This window comes from Lasiodiplodia theobromae (assembly GCF_012971845.1).
Source record: "Lasiodiplodia theobromae strain AM2As chromosome Unknown scaffold_15, whole genome shotgun sequence".
In the NCBI taxonomy this organism is placed as follows: Eukaryota; Fungi; Ascomycota; class Dothideomycetes; order Botryosphaeriales; family Botryosphaeriaceae; genus Lasiodiplodia; species Lasiodiplodia theobromae.
The window spans coordinates 782,569-802,164 of NW_023336355.1; the positions used below are offsets into that span (position 1 = coordinate 782,569).

Consider the following 19,596-nt stretch of genomic DNA (forward strand, 5'->3'; position numbering starts at 1 on the left):
TGGTCACAATCTTATGTCTGATATTTACAGTCGAGCTCAACAAGGGAACCGGCGTTGTATAATTCGACGGCTGGAGGACGCAGGCTTCCGTCCCCAAGAGGATGTTGTCATGAAAGATGCCTCTTGAGTACCGTAAGGTCCCCTGCCCAAATCTTCTCGACCCCGCATCAAAGAATGGCAAGTCTTTCCGGCGCAGAGTCTACCGTTGAACTGACAGGGCGTGCACAGTAGATTGACACTCAACTGCAAGATCTCCGCACATATATCTCCGGGTTGGAAGCTGTGTAACTGGATCGAGTGTTCGTGTTACTAACTAAAGCGGAGTCCGGCAACTGCTTCCATATTCACATAGCGCGGCTGGTATGCGTTGACGTCATTGTCGCTAAAGCCGTACCCGTGTTCGTATACGCCGTATACCTAGACGTATCCGTATGCGGGTAGTGGTTAAGGATCAGTCCCGGACAAGAAACCCGACAAGCCATATTAGGATGCACGATCATCACGCAACTGCCTTTAGGGATCGGCGGCGACTTGAGTATAAAGGGTCTGAAAGGTCCCGTTTCGTGGAGGACCCAACCTCAAACAAGCTTGAAGGCCCAATCAAAATGCGCCTTGCCGCTTCCACCACTGCCACCCTCCTATATGTGGCTGCCTTGGCTGCCCCAACTCTACAAATGCCACTCACGAACGAGGAGGCGATCCCACCGCCGCCGGACCCTGAGCCGATCTCTGTCAGCGAACTTCCTCTGCCACCGGTCACTCCGAGCACCGATGAGGGCTCTTGCACACCAGACATTAATCCGCGAAGGACGGGGTGTATTGCTCAAACAAACGGATTGATTCAGTCAGGGAGCTTTCTGCCAGATGGTAACCATGTGACTGCTGCCGTTACCTTCGCAGGTGCGCCCGCTGCCCCGGACTCGGCTAGCATGTACAACGGCAGTCAGATCGTCCTGGTCAAAACCGATGGTAGTGCGTTTCCGAATGGCGATGCATGGAAATGCATTACGTGCGGAGTTCCGGAGGAGAATGCGGTCGGACGGAGCGAGACTGTGGACTACCCTCAAACCTTCAGTGATGGCAAGAGGCTGTTGGCTGGCACAAATATCATCGACTGCGGTGATAGCTACCTCAACAGCACTGATTGCACTCCGGAGAAGGTCCACATCTACCCCATTCGCTGGAATGTCAAGTCCGATGGCTCGGGTGCCAGTGGAACCCTTCGCGAATTGCGCATTCACCCTGACGATGTGCACTTGGGTTTCAACTCATTCGGTCAGACCGCAGGCGGCAAGCTGGACCAACAGACATACTTCGCTCGCCTCGAATTCAATCCGTCACCAACGACCGGGACCCCACTCGCTCCCCGGTACGACTTGACCGACGTCAACCTGCTCTTCAACCCCAACGACACCCAACCCGTCTCGACCTCCGGCTCCAAACTCTACATCAACCCCACCGCCCTCACCGTCGGCGAACTGCGCGGCTTCAGCGGCAGCGGCAAAGAAGTGACCTACATCGGCTACCCGGCCGAATCCTGCAACATCGACGTCTTCGCCGCGGACCTCACCACCGGCGCCATCCGCCGTCTGACCAGCCACCCGGAATACACGGACCCGGTCGACATCTCGCCCGACGACGCGTGGACGGTGGCCATGGACACGCGCGGCAGCGGGCGGCAGATGTTCATGGCGGGCATGCGCTTCGTGCCGCCCGTCGTCGACATGATCGCCACGACCGCCGCGTCGTCGACCCGCAACAACGGCGCCCGCCGCTTCTTCCAGCCCTACCTGATCGACCGCTACGGCGACCGCGGGGACTACTTTGGCCAGCGCGTCAACGCTGCTGGGAACGGGAGCGGTGGCGCTGTGAACGATCCGGATTGGAATGGCATGGCTGATCCCCGCTGGTCGCCGGATGGCACGCGGATTGCGTTTTGGCAGGCGCTCGCCGTGCCGCCGGCGTGTGGCGGGAAGAATCCGAATCCGTGCCACGATTCGACGGAGCCGGGCGGCCGCACGGCGCGCTTGATGTTGGCAAGTCTGACGAGCCGTGAGCCGAAGCCGCGGGAGAAGGTGGCGCCCGTGTCTGATGTTGTGCCCTGGGGCACGCCGTACGTCCCGGGCGAGCAGCCTCCGTCGCGGTTTTACCCTGGAGAGGGTACGTATACTCTGGAGGGCAAGTCTTCGGGCTCGGCGGAGGTGGTCATCGCGGAGAATAGTGAGGGGACTGCGATCAGCAACATCGTTGTGACGTACAAGGACTTCTCCGACGACGGCGCCACGTTCCTCAACGGAGCGGAGAATGTCACTGTGCAGAACCCGTCTCCGACGCTGGAGGTGGTTGACTGGTTTTCGGACTTGGTGCAGACGGGCGCGACCAACGCCACCAAGAAGACTAGCCCGGATGGCTTTCACTTGAGCATTGATGTCATGACCAACATTTTCAACGCCAATGGGACTCTGACTACCACCATCGATGGGCAGGTGTGGAAGCAGCCTGCCAATGAGACATGAACAGGGTAGCCTTCGTTTTCGCATGAATTTGTACTATAGATGAATGAAAAGCCAAGCACAGTTATTCACTACTTGAATCGAAATCGGTATGAGATATTATAGTGATGCAATTGCACTTGCAATCCTCTATAGGCTGCTAAAGCAATCACCCAGACACTTGTGAGGTTGAGAAACGCAAGGACATATCCGGTTGTAGAATTTGACTGCCCAGATAAGTTGCAGTTACTGTGACCGGGAAGTGTTTCCCAAATATACATAGCAAGGCAAGAATCAGAAAGTGTGGAGAAAGTCGTCTCCGTCAGTGGCTTGACAAGTCCTTGACCGCGCATGGTTGCGGCGGATCGGCCCGTGTACCCGCATGTTACAACGAGGAACCTCAGGCTGTTTGACGGGCATTATGACTCGGAGATCCGACATGCCATGCGTTTTGGGAAAGGGACTGCGGTTGAAAAGTTGGATTTTATTTGTTGCGTGAAGGTTTCGTTGTCGGTACCAAAAGGTATCCAAAAAAAACAAAACTTTTTTTATTGGGAGGGAAGGTGAAGGACGTGTTCCTGCTTATATGTATTGCAAGATAGGTGCACTGATGTGGGTCCAATAGCGATGGCTGGCTTACGCAAATATCTGGTCTGCGAATTCGTGGCCATAGTAGAAACTTGGTAGCAGTATCGACGATATGACTTGCGGCTGAAATTGTGATCAGGATCAGATGCTTTGTTTTCCCGCTCAGATACCTCGGTCTCGGACAGGGTGGAAAGCAAACGACTCATGAAAGTATGGTCTTCTTCGTAAATGGCCCACAAGTCTCCACGCGGCTGACTTCGGCCTCGCTTCGATCGACCTGGCTTGCAGCAGATCTAGAACAAATAAAGTAAAGTTTACGGCTTACTTCGGCCGAGATGAGCCGGGTATGTTCGGGTAGTCGTGGAGACGCGTGTTGCCTATCTGATCATCTCCGATCTCCGAGATCGGCCACCGAAGTCTGGGGAAACAAAACATGGTACATGCCCGCATGCCAACAACTCGCTGCCTGGTAGGCAGATACATTTGAATACTTTTAATCTATAAGAGAGGTATCATCATCCCATCCTACTTCCCTTCCGCACCATCCAGTCCAACCTGCGTGGCTCAAAACCGCCCTCACAAACCACACCCAACGATGTCCTCCTCCCCCTCCTCCTCCTCCTTCCTCAAAAAAACCCACCTCTTCCTCCGCTTCTTCACCTACGCCCTCTCAACCCTCTTCCAAAACCTCTCCCACACCCTCTCCGCCACCCTCCACCGCCTCCTCTACAAGCCCCTCCCTGCCGCCGACCACCAACGCCAAAACGTCGTCATCGTCGGCGCCTCCTTCGCCGGCTACTACGCCGCCCAGTTCCTCGCGACCTCCCTGCCGCCCACCCACCGCGTCGTCGTCGTCGAGCCGCACTCGCACTTCCACTTCACCTGGGTCTTCCCGCGGCTGGCGGCCGGCGGGACGAACCAGGCCGGACACGAACACGAGGCGTTCATTCCGTATGGGCCGCATTTAAGGCGCGCGCCGAAGGATGCGGTGGTGTGGAAGCGGGATAAGGTGGAGAGGGTGGGGCGGGAGAGTGTGGTGTTGCGCGGGGGCGAGGAGGTAAGGTATGCGTATTTGTTGGTGGCGACGGGGAGTAGTGCGGGGCCGCCGAGTCGGATGGTGGGCGCGGAGGGGAAGGGGGAGGGCGTCGCGGTGCTGAGGGGGGTGAGGGAGCGGGTGGAGGGGGCGGGGAACGTGGTTGTTGTCGGGGGTGGGGCGGTGGGCGTGGAGGTGGCGACGGATGCGAAGAGCGCGTGGCCGGAGAAGAAGGTTACGTTGGTGCATTCGAGGGAGGTGGTGTTGGGGAGGTTTGGGCCGGAGTTGCGGAAGGTGGCTATGGAGACGATGGAGGAGTTGGGGGTTGAGGTCGTATTGGGCGAGAGGGTGAAGGATGAAGGGAAGGGTGAGGGGGTCGTTACGCTGAGTTCGGGGAGGGTGCTGCCGTGTGATTATTTGGTAAGTTCAGGAAAGCGGTTAAGGGGGTAATTGCTAACGCTGAGGTAGATTGATTGCACTGGTCAGAAGCCGGTGTCCGGGATCCTAACGGATATCTCCCCTTCTTCGATTTCGCCGTCCGGTCACATTCGTGTAAAGCCGACAATGCAGCTTGCAGATGAATCCCTTCCGAATGTCTATGCAGCCGGTGATGTTGCAGATACAGATGCTCAGAAGGCCAATGCTCGTTCTGCTATGAAGCAAGCAAAAGTTGCTGCTGATAACATCCTCTTGGCTATCAAAGGCCAACAACCGCGGAATCAGTACAAATATGTGTGGCAAGACGGTGCTATCCTTTTGACTCTGGGACTGGTAAGTACTCACCTCGAACCTTGATGGCTGTGTTATCTAACCTTTGCACAGCACAAAGCGGTTGTGAACATTTCTGATGACGAGACGGAGATGAACATTCACACCAAGGGAAAGGATATGTCTCTCCATGCTGCATCTGGCTGGAAACACATGGGTGTAAAGCCATTTGATGATGATTACGAAGCTGAGAAGACCTTAGACAATTAGATAAACTCAATAACTGCTCAGACCATCAAACCGCCTCTATTCCAGTTGTGTCAGATAAATGGATGACGCCAGACTCTGGGGCATCTTCCTATCTTTCTTCACCAGAGCTCAAAAAGAAGCCCGCCATTCTTCCCAGTCTTGGTCCTTGCCTTTTCTATCGCATTCGATGTTTCCCGCAACGTGGACCTGAAAGGTCTACCTGCCGAAATGTAGAAACGGATGACAACTGATATCCCAGGTTCGAGTTCGACCCGCGTTGTGGTGCGCCAGAGCGCAGATAATGCCGGATCTCACGCTCTTTCGGTGGCTACTATGATAGTAGAGATTGTCAAAGAAGGCAATTAGGCAGCTCATTAAGTAATTGATTGGGAGTTTCTGTGATAATTTTTATTTCTTGGATGCTGGAAGTACGACTATTTGAGGACGCCGTTGTTTTACCCTTTCCATGTATAGCTCTCAGTGGACCTCTACGCCATGTCTATAGACAATGTCGATGTTTGGTCTCTTTTTCCCAGCCGAAACTACCCGTTCCAAATCAGTCTACTAGTTCAACAATACTACTCCTGGGATGGTTGATCCTTCTTCGCCTCATCGTCGGCTTCTTCCTCCGCCTTCTTCTTTGCTTTGCGCCTTGCCAACTCCTCCCGAGCCCATTTCTCCCGCGCCTCCTCTTCTTTCGCGTAGTACATGTCCTCCCAATCCTCCTTGACCTTGATGTGGGTGTAGACGAACTTGACCGTATTGGTCCAGAGGTTGTCATCATCCGGCACGTCGCGGGTGAACGGTTGGCTCTCGATCGGCGGTTTGCTGGGGTCAGCCTTGCGCGTCGGGTAGATGTACTTCGGGTCGGGTGGCTCCTCCTCTCCAGGCGCGACGGTGGGCGGTTCACAGGCGCGATCGAAGTAGACGAGCCCGAGGCCGCCGTGCTCGCGCCAGTCAGCGCGGGGCACCGTGACCAAGAACCCGTGCCAGTCCGTGTCGTACAGGGCGTAGGACGGCACGAGGCGCATGTTGGGATCATCTGCATGCGCCTTCTGGGCCGCGCGGTAGTGAGCGACGCAAGTGCTGGCTGTGTCGGAGGTGGGCACGGCGCCAAGGAAGTGGATGTCGAGGCGGACAGGAATGCACTCTTCCTCGTGGATGAGCTCCTTGTAGACAGCAGCGGCGAGATCGGCCCTATCAGTCTCTTGGTCGCTGGTGTCGTGCGTCACATAGACTTGGAATGATAGGAACGGGCGGATGTCAAAGCGACCTTCGTAGTAAGACAGCCCCATGCGGCCGTCGAGGTCCTGGAAGCCATGTGCATGCCTGTACTCTTCCTCGGGGACACCCACAGGCGTGTATTTGAGCCTCTGTAGCTCTTTCGCATCTTCTGTGCTCTCCGACATGTTGGGTCGAGATGAAGTGAGGTCAGCGTGTGATTACCGTCGGTGGAACCTGTGAGCTGTCAGTGAGCCAAGCGAATTTAAGTGAAGCTGGTCGCACAGACGTGCAAGTTTGCTGAGTGAATTGAAGTCTTCAGACGCCGAAGCTTGTTCCCGTGAGTATGACCGTCTACTACGGTGTAGGCCTGACCTCGTACTGAAACTTGGAGTCAAAGAGGGATGCGTTGATCCAGGCCGGGAGCGAAATAAATACTGCAGCCATTTATGCGCTAATCCATTTTCGGATATCACGTAGGATGGTGATTGGTAACTACGCAACCTAGCAAATCAAGTCACAGATCGTGAATGTGCTCATAAACTTAAGTCTACAGGGTACTGTTCTTTTTTTATTTTTTAGACAGATACGCACTCTCAAAACTCTAACATTAATAGCATTTATCTGCAAGCAGGCCTATGCATGTCCAAATTCTCTCTCGCCACAGGCTTTGGACACTATCTCAAACTTCGGTGTACCGCAGCTAACACTTTTCATAGTCGTTGATTCAGGATGGGACGTTGACAGCTGGCTCTGATGTTGAAGATCCTCTGGGAGAATATGCTGCAAGCATGCAATACCGCAGCTCTGGGCTGAAACCGCAGTTTGAGGAGTTCGCTAACAGAGAAGGGTTCCTTGTTTGCTCTGTCAGATATGTCATCTGGTAATGAATATATGCACATACCACTTTACAAGGTCGGTGATACTGATGCCCCACACCTCAGCCCACAGATCACAGACTGATTTGTAAGATGTCCCATCAACGTCGGTGTTAAGCTCATCCCCATCAGCGTAGATTGAGCAGTTTGGTATGGTGCCGTTGGCAAGCGGTAGCTCTTCTGCCGATTTGATGGTCGGCGGGATATAGGTTGCCATTGCGAAGCTGCTGTAGGGAATTTCGGCAATCGTGGAAGTTGGCCCGATACAACCTGGTTGACCGGGATAATCCATGACTATGGAGGTGTTAGAATGCCTCTATGGTGTGCAAGACGGTCAGGACTTACTCGATCCCACTGCTTTCACGCAGTAGCTCTTATACGCATAAAGGTTTGTGCAACTTAACACAAACGCGCGTCAGTATTATAGTGTATAGAGAGCAGTTGGGATGCTTACTTTTTGTTGATAGAAGGGTTCAAGAAGATGAAGTCATCCAACGGAATGGAGAACCTTAGGACAAGCAAATTGCAATAGTCCCCAGTTTGTACCTCGTAGTATTGCGCGCACCTTGTGTTCGTACCATTCGCAATGTTGGTGGGCACAGGGACAGAAGTTGTTATATTTGTGACGCCAGAAATGGAGCCTGTAGCATATCTTGGACCTGGACTGGAGATGCATATCTGGTCTCCGACCATGGAAGGCATGTTCCCACAGCGCATATCAAGGACTGGATTCCAGCTTCGGAGTTGCGAAACGGTGATACCATGGGCGCTGGCAACCGAACTGCATGTGTCGTTGGCGGAGATGGTGTATACATCGCATGTGTTTTTGATGCACAGTGTATGGCCAACACCGGGGAAGTTGCTGCAATAGGCGTGAAGGTGGTTGTCAGAGAGCAGCCATGCCGTTCCGATACCTTCAGACCGTGAAATTGAATGGCAGTCATCTCCAGGCTTAACATTATAAAGAGTGCCATTACAAGTCGTGTTAAGCGCGGGAGTCGGCATAGGCGGTGATGTTGGGAAGTTGACGCTCGGCGTAGCTAGCGTAAAGCCGGTTTTTGAGCAGCTCGAAGTCAATGAGCTGAAATCAGAAACAAGCCGAGTACGGTCGGAGAAAGGCGAACCGGCGTCCAACTGTAAAACCTTGATGAAACAATCGTCACATGCATTCGGAAAAGAGCCGTTGAGCGCCGAGTAGTTCCCTTACGTACATCAGCATATGACCCAGTATTTGGAATTGGAAAGCTTACCAAGCATTCTCGGCGCCTTTGGATCAAGGACGAAGGAGAGCTCATAGGCAACAGTGTTACAGTATCGTCCATTGGCCATGATGCAGGTACGATTGAAGCGATATCGAAAGAGGTTCGGAAGGAAAGGGACTGGAAGGACGAGGTTGTCGGACTGGCTGTAGGTCTGTCCGGCACATTTCTTTTGAACTTCCGCTTCATAGGTGCCAAGTGCGTTGGCGCAGCTCGTTGTACAAGCATCTTCAAGCGCATCAGGAGCAAAGAATTGTTCTGAAGTAAACTGGAGAACGCGCGTATCGCAGTCGATGTCAGCAACAAGGGCTTCCGCGCAAGAAATGGTAAGGTTGTTGCTTAAGAGGGAGCTGTTCGTAATGAGCTGCATGCACAGAGTGCCACGAGTCAGAAGCACTAAGAGAACTGCAACGAGAAGCATTGCTGAGTAGGTGCCCCTCTGCGGAGTGCGAGAGTGTAGCATGATTGTTGAGTTTCGTTTGCCGTCGCGGAGTGGGTGGCCCCGGGAGACTTGCAAGAGAAGGATAGGTAGATGATGCAAAGTACGTCGTCGAAGAAGCTCGCTTGCTAAGCCACTAGAACTAATCGAGCTATCACCCGGCTGAAAGTGTTAATGGGGGCGCCCAGGGCAACCGCATTCACCGGCAGAGCCAGCTGCCCACCGCCCGCCGCCCGCCGCCCGCCTTTCCACCTTCTGTTCCGTCACCCGCGCACGCTAGGACCAAGGAACGAAGCTTTTGAAATCCCTACTTTCTAATCTTCCTCCGGCAACTTCCCCAACACACACTACTTCGTCCTTCCAAGCGCCGCCGCCATTAACCTATTCATACGACCATTCGGCAACCGCAACGATGATATTGCGCTGGATCACCCTACTGCTTCTTCTCATTCCATTCTCGAAAGCATACCTTAAGCTGACACCTTCGAATATCCCGACATCTGGTTCATTGCTCTCCACCTGTTCGGCGCACACCGGTCTTTTGCTCACACAGGAGGACTTCGCGGCTAAGCTCAAGCATGGAACCGGCACTTGCGTGGCTTCAGCTACAATCCAGCTTGATAGCTCTGATGATGGCTCTTGTTCTGAGTCCATACCATGTTCCAATGGAGCATGTTGCGCCAAGTCTGGTTGGTGTGGATTTGGCCCCGACTTTTGCGGTACAGACAAGCATTCACCCAACGAAGTATGTTGGAGCAACTGCAATGCAAAGGCAGAATGTGGACAATATGCAGATGACGGCAAGGAATGCCCATTGAAGATATGCTGCAGGTATGTTTTCATGCACCCGTACTCGATTTCGTCTAGCTGATATTTCGAAAGTCAATACGGCTTTTGCGGCGTGACAGAAGACTTTTGTGCCGTCACGGATGACCCCAAGACATCTTGCCAATCAAACTGCGACCAACCTGACTCCGGCAGCTCCGAAGCAAATGTCCAAAAGAGAATCATCGGCTACTACGAAGCTTGGAATCATGACAGCGTTTGCAGAGGCATGAAGATCTCCGATATCCCTGAGCGCAGCCTCACACACTTGTATTTCGCGTTTGGCTTCATTACACCGGATACGGATACTTTCGGTGTCGTACCAATGCCTAACACTTCGCATGACCTATTCAGAGATGTCGCTGCTATCAAGAAGGACAACCCGGACCTGAAGGTCCTCATCGCGCTCGGTGGATGGGGATTTAACGACAACAACACCGTAACTCAGCCGGTATTCCATGACCTTGTCTCAAAGTCTTCCGCCCGAAAGAATTTTATTGCGAACCTGCTCATTTTCCTTCGAGGCTATGGCTTCGATGGAGTGGACTTTGATTGGGAATATCCCGGAGCGTCAGATCGTGGCGGTGGCGAGTACGACGGCGAAAACCTCGCGCTCTTGTTGAAAGAGCTGAAGCAGGCTATTGCGAAAGACCCGGCGGATTATCTCGTATCCTTCACCGCTCCAACATCCTACTGGTATCTTCGGCATTTCACCCACCTGGCTGAGTACATGGACCATGTCGATTGGGTCAATGTCATGACGTACGACCTGCACGGTGTTTGGGACAGTGACAGTTCTATCGGCTCTCATGTGCTCGCTCATACCAATCTGACCGGAATAAAGGAAGCTTTGAACTTGTTTTGGCGGAATGATATCGACCCAGCAAAAGTCAACCTTGGTCTGGGTTTCTACGGTCGATCATTCCAGTTGGCTGATCCTTCATGCAATACCCCCGGTTGCTTGTTCAAAGGAGGGGGTGCTCCGGGAGAGTGCACTGGCAGTTCCGGCACCCTCTCATACAGGGAAATCATGGCAATTATGGACAAATAACACGTTGAACCGTATCATGACACTGAAAATGCAGTCAAATACCTGACCTGGAAGGATCAATGGGTCTCCTTCGATGACATTGATACATTTCAAGAGAAGATCTCCTTTGCCAATTCCATCGGTTTAGGTGGCTTATTCATTTGGGCACTCAACCATGACACCCCTGACTTTGTAAGTCGACAGCTCTGTTCACTGCTGACCGTTTTTGCTGACCTATCCCAGGACGCCTTGCAAGGAGTGATTCATCCCAAAACTCTCGGCTCCTACGGCGCAGAAGCAGAGGCTGCAGACCATTGCCGCAATGCTCCTGATGGAGACTGCAGGGTCACAGACTGCGGTATCGAATGGTGCAAACCTGGAGAAATTATTATCAGCATTGCATCGTGTGGTGAGAGGGATGAGGATGGCGTCGATGAAATTGCTAATACAAGAGCAATTTGTTGCCCGCTATCTTCGGCACCAAATCCCTCTGATTGCGTTTGGCGTGGATCAACTGGCCGTGCCTGCAACGGACAATGCCACGCGAACGAGATGACACTTCACAGCAGTAAATGGGGCAATGGAGGTGATGCATGCTGGTGGGGAGTGAGAGTTTTCTGCTGCCCTGTTGCGAACAAGCCAGACTGTCGATGGACCGAATGCACCGAAGCATGCTCTGACAGTGAGGACCTCATGACTTGGACTCACGGTTCTTGTTCCCGTCGTACCGGAAGTAACGAACGGAATAACCTCTGTTGCAACAAGGAAAAGAAGTGGCGCAATTGCGATTGGTACGGGAACCCCGGACAATGCGACAATAACCGTTGCGAAAAGGGACAGGTGGCTCTGGCAGTCAACAGCTCCGCAGAGGACATGAATTTGTGCTTTCTCTCCAGAAAACTGACTTACTGTTGCGATCCTCCCGAAGACGAGGAAGTTTTCCTTCCGGTTCCACTGGACTACCTTTTTCCAGATCCTCCGCCGGCGGATGAAGCTGACAGCGAATTCACTCTTAAATTGGACTCAGCAAACAACAAAGACAAAAGCGCTGCGTACAATGATGATCCTGACAACGGCGCATTTGGATTTGTCGTGCTTACTTCACCCGAAGAAGTGCATATTACACTCGACAAGCGCGATGGCTCTCATTGGGAATTTCTCGATTGTTTCGACGGCGGCGAGGCAGAGCACACTGTCCGAATGACCTGGACGTTATGCTGTCGCCAAGTCGCTGGAAGTCTCCGCAAACCAGAGCTTGCCACAACACCTCAGGAAGCGTGGAGTAGAGTCTGTGGTCTATGACCTGACTTTCGATTACAACTTTCACAGAGTACCTCGCGACCTTGGAAAAACACAGGTACGGATTGATTACAGCAATCAGCCTGGCTATTGGGACGGCGTCGTTGATAAGGCTGCTACACACCAGAGGAAACGGGATCTGAGCGAGCATCGCAACAACCACAAGCGCTGGCTTGAGGAGGCTTGGCGTGAAGATATGCATGGTGGCCATCTCGACCATGATGAACTGCACAAGCGTTGGTTCGGCAGCGATGTTCTTGATTGGCTCAAAGGCATCCTCGGTGGTGGTTTTTCTGGAGAAGTTGAGTTCAAGTACTCTTACAGGGATGACTTTATCGTCAAGTTGATTGAGGAGAGATATGGTCCCTGCAACATCAACGGCGTTGAAGTATCGGCAAGCCTGGATGTGAAAGCCGAAGCGCATGTCGAAGTTGACACTACTTACGGCTTTACGCTTATCACTACATTGGACTTCCCTCCAGACCTTAGCAACTCCTACTTGTTCTTTCGGAACAGGGGAGAGCCAACTGCGAAGTTTACAGTCGATGCTCTCGCTACAGCCACTTTTAGATCCGGTGATTTCGAATTCTTGTCAGCAGACAAATTCGGTGCTGCTTTCACCGTACCCGGCATTCTGACCATCGGCCCTAACTTCAAGCTTCTCGGCTCTGTGGACGGAGAGGTCTCTGTCTCCGGGAATCTGCAGGCTCAGGTGAAATTAGCGGACTGGGATGTCCGCCAGACCTATCCTGTGGCATCCGACGAATGGAATCCAGAAGCCGAAAAGGAGCCAAGTCGGTCAGGTACACAGCCAATTGGAGAGCCAGAGATTACTTATGAGGTCAGTGCTCATGGCTTTGTCACTGGACACATCAAGCCCGTAATTTCATTTGGTATCGATTTCAAGAAGACCTTCATCGACATACCGAGCTGCAAGGTTGACCTTGTTGGCGACGGGCACCTAACCTTCCATGCATGGGCATCTGCGGGAACCGAAGGAAGCGAGTTTTGCTATGAGGCTATAGCAGGTGCCGAACTCTATGCTGCCTTGGATGCGCCTCCAGCTTTCCGTTGAGCTCTTTCTCATAAAGATCGCTTTGATATCACAAAGATGGATTCGATCAATGTCATTGAACAGACATGCCCTGTCAAGACTGGCTCAACTTCATCAACGGAAAGGACCCGAAGATCCCCTCGACAGACTTCTTCTCTTGAGAAGCGTGCACGCGTATACGGGCCTCCGGATATCTTCAAGCTGAAAAAACTTAAGTGTCCGGGCGAAGATGAACCTATCATCGAGGATTATTCCTGCTCGTGCGGTGATGGGGATGTTGAACTATCTCCACGACAAGCGACCACTTGTGCATACTTTCCAGGGCGCCCTGGCGAGCCGACTTGCAATGGGGATGTAACTTTTTTTGACAAGAGTGGCTCCATTGGCCCGGAATTTGGTAATGGCTCATTCGCCCCCATTCATCCCGTCCAACGTACTCGAAAGCTCAACACTTGGTCTGTCAACGGAGTCAAGTATACGATCTACTTCCAAGACTATCCTTCCTGTGCAGAGGCCGCCAAGAACAAAAAGGCGAGCAGGTGGTGGGGATTTGGACCAACGAACAACAAAAGTCCAGCTTGTCCCCTCATCTTCAAGAAGTTCAAGAGTAACGAAATCGGATCGTCACAGTTCCAAGGTAAGACGGCCGCCGCATTGTAACATGAAAATATGCTTCTGACATTCTTCCAGCCGATCACATATATGAGGCTCAGGCCCTACTTCTTTTCTTCAAGTGGCTTAGCAGTTCCTCTGAAACTTCGATCCCTTGGCCAAACGGCTACACACGGCCCAAACCTGAGTGGTACGAGAACCTTTGATATTACATTTCTTTAGCGTTATATCTGATTATTCGCTGCAGGGTTCTTGGAAAGCTTTTGGGGGTGACTGGCAGTAATCTACCACCTGTTTTCACCGTAAAGCAGTCATCGGCACCGTACGATGACAGTTTGTGGCTCCTTGGCGCACGCGAGATTGGGGCTTATGGGGCCACTGAAAATCGACTTGCCTTATTGGAGGAGGGAATCAACAACAACAAAGGCACCTGGTTCCAGCTAAGCATTCCTCAGAAAACGATGGACAGCATCAGGGATACCAAGAGATGGCAAAGAGATGTAAGTCAAAACTCGCCCAAATATCTGTCCAATCGGGTTTCGGACAGCAAACACATTGAAATAGCATGCTGACGGTTCTATAATGGACAAAGGTCGCCAGAGTGTTCCAATATCTCAAAGACGATACAATCAACAAGCACTGGCGGGAGGTGTCATGGGCCATCGAAGGTATCATGGATGACTTTGATAAACAATACAAGTGGAACGATCCTGGCATGCTGGTCCGCCCGACGCGCCAGCCGACCCAGCCTCGGCCAGGTTTGCGAGACTTGTACTGCTTCTTTATCGACGCGTACTTGCGCGAAATTGAGAAGAAGTCGTCTGCCTGGGCAATAGCAGCCAAGCAGGAGCTAGCGTCTGACTCAAAGACTGACGGAGCAGAAAAGCAATCCTGGATTAGGACGGCAATGTCCCCTCCTGGCATTGTTACCCCAACTGCGATGACCTTCAAGAAATTTGGAAGTGCGTGGACGCCGGGCACAAACAGGGAGGTCCTGAAAAGTCAATATGGGATGTGGCAAATGGGCCGAGCAGGTCCATGGTAAACGAGGAGTATGGTGTCGTACTTAACCACCTCCCAGGAGTCCATTTGGTTTCCTACTTCCTATTAATTTTTTTTCTTTCCCTTTTTCCACTTTGTTCACAAAAGCAAAATGCTCTTTGAGCCAACCTCTCCGATAAAGGGCAGACAAAAAGCAGAGCTTTCTCAGCGATGGCTAGGATTTAAAATAGCTTCCCTGCTTTCCCATCCATATCTTCTGCGGTGTCAAAGCTCTGGGTTTTCTGGACATTTAAGAGATGCATAGGAGAAATACCGTAATAGAGATCCCATGTTCTTTCTTAAGATGTGAGTGCATTGTACATACTACAAGTGCTGAAACAATCGGTGGGTGCCTTCCACAGATATTTTTGGAAATGTCATGTTTGGGAAACAAAATGTACAAGTATGCTTCCCTACCAGACGGCATAGTTCAGAGTAGTGAAGTGTGACTTGTCCATGATATCAAGATCAACCATTCCCAGGTCCCTCACGTTCTCGCTTATCATCTCGGTATCAACCCTAAGCAATTTTACTAGCTTCAAGCGTCTCGATTGTGCTACTCATGGCAGATGGGCTAGGATACCACAATGTCGTGAGCAGTGGGTATTTGAGGTTAAAGTGCCGACTACAAGTGATGAAATGTGTAAGTAGGAAGCGGGAAAATGCGGATCGAAACCAAGCATTGACTTGATGCTTCTGAGCTGAGAGCTGTAAGTACACGGACTATGACAGCTTCTTCGAGGCAAGCGTTTAGGTGTAGAAGGTTTTGTTCAGAGTGCATCATTGGCTGTACCGTATTACATGTTCAGCCAACGAATCGACTTGTAGCGGCAAAGTCGGCAACCGATCCGCCGGAAGGAAGCCACGAGATTTAGTTCAAAGCTGAAATTGAAGGATGGTCCTTTTTCGGGCCCATTATTGCTAGGTCCCTATTCAGGATTTGAATAATTTTGAGTCAGTGTGTAACTCAGCCCTTTGACCAGCACGCAGTAATTGTTAGCTATTGGCTGTAGTAAGTGGGCCCTCGCCAGCTACGTCGTGTCTCGGGTCAATATCCTCTTTGAGGACTGATAACCGAGGGCTGATGCACGACCGAAGAGCTCGAGCCTGTTGATACGCCGATCTTCCAGCTGAAAGATTCACCTACAGGATCTGACAGTGGAGTCCTGCAAATCAGATCCGCTTACGAGGATCCTAATGAAAGGTGGAGTAGCTTGTGTAACCTGCCATGAATCACATGCATTTATTCTCGCCAGTAAGCGCCTTCGAGGCTGCAGTATAAAAGACCTTGCAAGCCGTGAGAGCCGTGCTCAGCCTCGTCACTTCACTTCACTATCCGCAAGCACTCCACAATGGGTTCAGCTCCGCAAATGAAATGTTGGGCCACACTGGTAACGGGTGAGAAATATCTGCCGGGGCTGGCTGTTTTTTCTGAGTCTTTACTTCGCTCTCCATGGGCCTCCAAATACCCTTTGGTGGCCATGATCACCGCAGAGGCTGGTGAAGATTTACGAAAGGCGATTGCGGATCTGGGATGCCAACTGCGAGTGGTCAATCCACTGACCTTGCCTCTCCAGCAACAACCTACCAAAATGGCTTTTAGTCATTTCGGAGACATTTGGGCCAAGTTGCGCGCGTTCGAGCTGACTGAGTACGAAAGAGTGATATTGGTTGATTCGGACATGCTCGTGCGGCGCAATATGGATGAGCTTTTCGATATGCCGCTGGAAAGAGACGAGATCGCCGCGGGCTTTGCATGCACTTGCAATCCAGCCAAAATATCAACGTACCCTGCCGACTGGTAAGCTTAGAGCCTCACGATTCCACACCATTATGTTGTTGGATGCAGGCGTGTCCATGAAACTTACAAAGATATCAAAGGATTCCCGAAAACTGCGCCTTCACACCCCAACAACATCCCGGCGCTCTCACCAATCCAACTCCATTGACACCCTCATCTCCAAGAACCCACCGCCTGCTGAACTCCGGTCTCGTGGTGTTACAACCATCGCGCGCGACGATGGAGGCTATGGAATCTGCCATCAGCACTGACCCGCGTGTGAAAGACTACCGGTTCCCCGATCAGGACTTTCTCGCCGACTTTTTCTTCGGCAAATGGAAGCCGCTACCGTGGTTTTACAACGCACTGAAGAAGCTTCGAGGAACACATTGCCAGATGTGGAGGGACGATGAGGTGCGGAACGTACATGTAAGTCTTTTTCTTTTGACAATCTGGGGCCTTGTTTTGGCTCTGGGAGAAGAATTACACGGAGATCTGCTAGACCGCATGCTGAGGGAGAATCTTTCCAGTATATCATCAACAAGCCATGGAACTTCACCCTCCATTCAGACGACCCTGACTACGTGACGCATTCGTGGTGGTGGGACGCCTACCGGGCGCATGAATGGGGCCCCACTATCACCAAGCACGTTTCTGAGAAGCCTTTGCAAGGTTGATTAAAGTAATGTAGCTTGAAGGGCTTTAGTATGCTCCACAGTCAACTTTCCCTTATCTGTTTGGAAATAGTTTTGTCTATTGACTGAAACTTGGTGATACAAGTCGAATGAGACTAGTTCATTTCTGCTGTCAAATATCATTGAAAACACGAATGGTGTCTAGAAAGTTCTTTTCCAATGCAAAAGTACGGTGCGGTGCGCATAGTATAAGCGTGAGGAGTTTGACCTTTGTGTCAAGCTTCCGCGCATCTCACGCATCATTCCAATTGGCCACATGCCTAAGGCTGTATAGCAATCCCGCGGCTCAGCAGCATATCATAGTACGGATATTCATCAATGATTCATCCATCTGCAGTACCAAACATGGCATTGTAAATGTATTATGATTGCTCCACACTCTCCAACCGTATCCAAAGGGCTCCTCTTTTTGCACTCGTGTCACGGCAGCTCGTCATCTTCCACTCGTGGTCATCAAAAGATCAGTTTCAATTTAATGTAGCCCTAGCGTGGCTATGCATAACTTGTTCGGGATGATAACATTGGTGAAGTGATTCAACTGCAGGCCATTTCTCGCGTTGAGATACGGATCAAGCTAAAACCCCGCCGCCATCGTCAACAGAAAAATGACGAAATAGGGATGACATTTTGAAAACGAGTGAAGCAACAAGTGTCACATGCAGTTCAAAAGCAACAGCTGGATCCCTTACTCAAGGCGGACCTCGTCGGCTGTGATGATGCCATCGCCATTTTTGTCATGCCTACAGCAATCAGCAAGATGTTCTCAACGCCACAAATGTTACAGCTGGAGACAGAACAAGCGTGGAAAGAAGGCCAGGGAAGTATAACTTACTTGTTAAACCAGCTGACGTAGACCTCATCGTCATTCGTCGCACCCATGTACTGTATATACTGGTTGAGGGTAAGGTTTCCAGTCCCATCAACGTTGGCCTGGCCGAAAGCCTCAGTATCTGTGAGCTCGGCCGTCCTGCGCTCCATCCCCTTGGTGTTCAGTCGTTTCGCCAATTTAGGGTTGTGGCAGCCTTGTATGGAGTCAACAGCTCCGTCCATGCACTTTTCGGGGTCCTCGAAACTTACCGCCGTCACAGGCGCAGCAGAAGATATTGCATTTGCCGCGGCCGCAGCATGGGGTCGCCCACGCTCCGTCGGCACAAGCGTTGGGTGTGAAGCAGTTGGGAGTAGTCTTGTGACAGAAACCGGCGCCGCAGCACTCGGCCACGACTATAGGTGCGACGGTGGAGAGAATTGTCATGAGGGTAGAGATATGCATGATGTTTGATGGGTTGGAATCGGGATAGAATTGGTTGCTGTGTTTAGAAATGAATTCAATCCAGTTGAGCTGATGATGGATAGTAAATTGACGATATGCCCCGACTTTATATCTCCTAGCCCTCCACACCGAAAAGTGAAGACCAGACACATCAGAATTAACCAAACTTTCATAGGCGAGGTATGATTGTTGCCTTGCGTGAAGGATTACAGCCGACACCCGACCGTTCAACCAGGTCAGCATACCTACCTGGCTCGGATTGCACGCATTGAGTTCGCGATTTTTCTTTACATCTGTGTTACTTCCTCTCCTTCGCTCATTCTGCAAGGGCAATGGTTGTGTAGTTCGTACCACCTTGCAACCCGCTCACTACAAAGGTGCTGACTGTGCCAACTTCCGGTTGCGGGTTGCGCCAAGACCTGTTGTACTACTACGAGACATAATACTCATGGCCTGAAGGAATCGCACCTGGGGGCCTTAATGTCATTCTTATCGCGTAATTGGCTTGAGAAAGTTACTTTGCCGTCATTTCCGCAGTCGTAATGTCGGGAGAGTCAAAGCAGTGATCTAGAAGTCGGTCGCTGTCGCTGCACAGCAGGTTCTCGAGCAGTCAGCCCCCTTCGATGCTCCCATGTGCGATGTAAGCATCATGGACCCATCGACCAATGTAAGCATTGACTTCTTACGAGCCAGTGGGCATTCTGTAGACTGAACTTGACAAGACAAGCAAAGACAACAAACCCGCGGTGCATCTATGGGGCTGGGCTTAATATGAGCTTAAGAATTGTTAGGTTGTTTTGGAAATTGCGTTCTCCTACAGATGTGTTTTCACTTTCTAGTTGTGAAATTACTTTTCGCATTATTTTTTCGATGCAACTGTAACGGTGTACAGCGCGTCATAGCTTATCCCTTACATACCCGAATCGTACTGGTCAACATCCTGCGTAGTATCATAGCTCTTCTAATTGGTATGTACAGGTGCGGCTGAGAGCCTTACGATTAATCAAAGTCTCCGATGGGCGCTCGAGCACTTGCACCACGAAATCCTCCAACATACGAGCGGTGTAATATTGCATCAGCCAAGCTTCCGTAACAGGAAACCGTCAAGGGATTCATGCGTCTC

General features: G+C 51.5%; 6 protein-coding genes across 6 annotated transcripts; 3 read left to right on the forward strand and 3 right to left on the reverse strand.

The window, feature by feature from the left end:
* Positions 1-605: 605 nt before the first annotated feature.
* On the forward strand, positions 606-2,516 carry LTHEOB_5582 (Six-bladed beta-propeller TolB-like protein; the record flags this gene model as incomplete). Its single annotated transcript, XM_035514743.1, has 1 exon — positions 606-2,516. The coding sequence occupies one exon, from the start codon at positions 606-608 to the stop codon at positions 2,514-2,516; it is 1,911 nt and encodes a 636-aa protein (XP_035373872.1).
* Positions 2,517-3,675: 1,159 nt separating this feature from the next.
* Positions 3,676-5,091, forward strand: LTHEOB_5583 (uncharacterized protein; the record flags this gene model as incomplete). The annotated part of the gene is made up of 3 exons (XM_035514744.1): positions 3,676-4,533; positions 4,582-4,884; positions 4,936-5,091. 3 exons carry the CDS (start codon positions 3,676-3,678, stop codon positions 5,089-5,091), a joined length of 1,317 nt encoding a protein of 438 aa, XP_035373873.1.
* A 557-nt stretch (positions 5,092-5,648) lies between these two features.
* LTHEOB_5584 (uncharacterized protein) lies at positions 5,649-6,479 on the reverse strand (the record flags this gene model as incomplete). The annotated part of the gene is made up of 1 exon (XM_035514745.1): positions 5,649-6,479. The coding sequence occupies one exon, from the start codon at positions 6,477-6,479 to the stop codon at positions 5,649-5,651; it is 831 nt and encodes a 276-aa protein (XP_035373874.1).
* Positions 6,480-7,167: 688 nt separating this feature from the next.
* On the reverse strand, positions 7,168-8,174 carry LTHEOB_5585 (uncharacterized protein; the record flags this gene model as incomplete). The annotated part of the gene is made up of 4 exons (XM_035514746.1): positions 7,168-7,463; positions 7,515-7,567; positions 7,624-7,677; positions 7,735-8,174. 4 exons carry the CDS (start codon positions 8,172-8,174, stop codon positions 7,168-7,170), a joined length of 843 nt encoding a protein of 280 aa, XP_035373875.1.
* Positions 8,175-9,539: 1,365 nt separating this feature from the next.
* On the forward strand, positions 9,540-14,732 carry LTHEOB_5586 (uncharacterized protein; the record flags this gene model as incomplete). The annotated part of the gene is made up of 11 exons (XM_035514747.1): positions 9,540-9,612; positions 9,662-9,698; positions 9,750-10,480; positions 10,778-10,914; positions 10,966-11,080; positions 11,651-12,009; positions 12,080-12,862; positions 13,448-13,712; positions 13,766-13,877; positions 13,935-14,187; positions 14,280-14,732. The coding sequence occupies 11 exons, from the start codon at positions 9,540-9,542 to the stop codon at positions 14,730-14,732; spliced, it is 3,318 nt and encodes a 1,105-aa protein (XP_035373876.1).
* A 3,156-nt stretch (positions 14,733-17,888) lies between these two features.
* On the reverse strand, positions 17,889-18,473 carry LTHEOB_5587 (uncharacterized protein; the record flags this gene model as incomplete). Its single annotated transcript, XM_035514748.1, has 3 exons — positions 17,889-17,943; positions 18,036-18,225; positions 18,281-18,473. 3 exons carry the CDS (start codon positions 18,471-18,473, stop codon positions 17,889-17,891), a joined length of 438 nt encoding a protein of 145 aa, XP_035373877.1.
* Between the last annotated feature and the right edge of the window lie 1,123 nt (positions 18,474-19,596).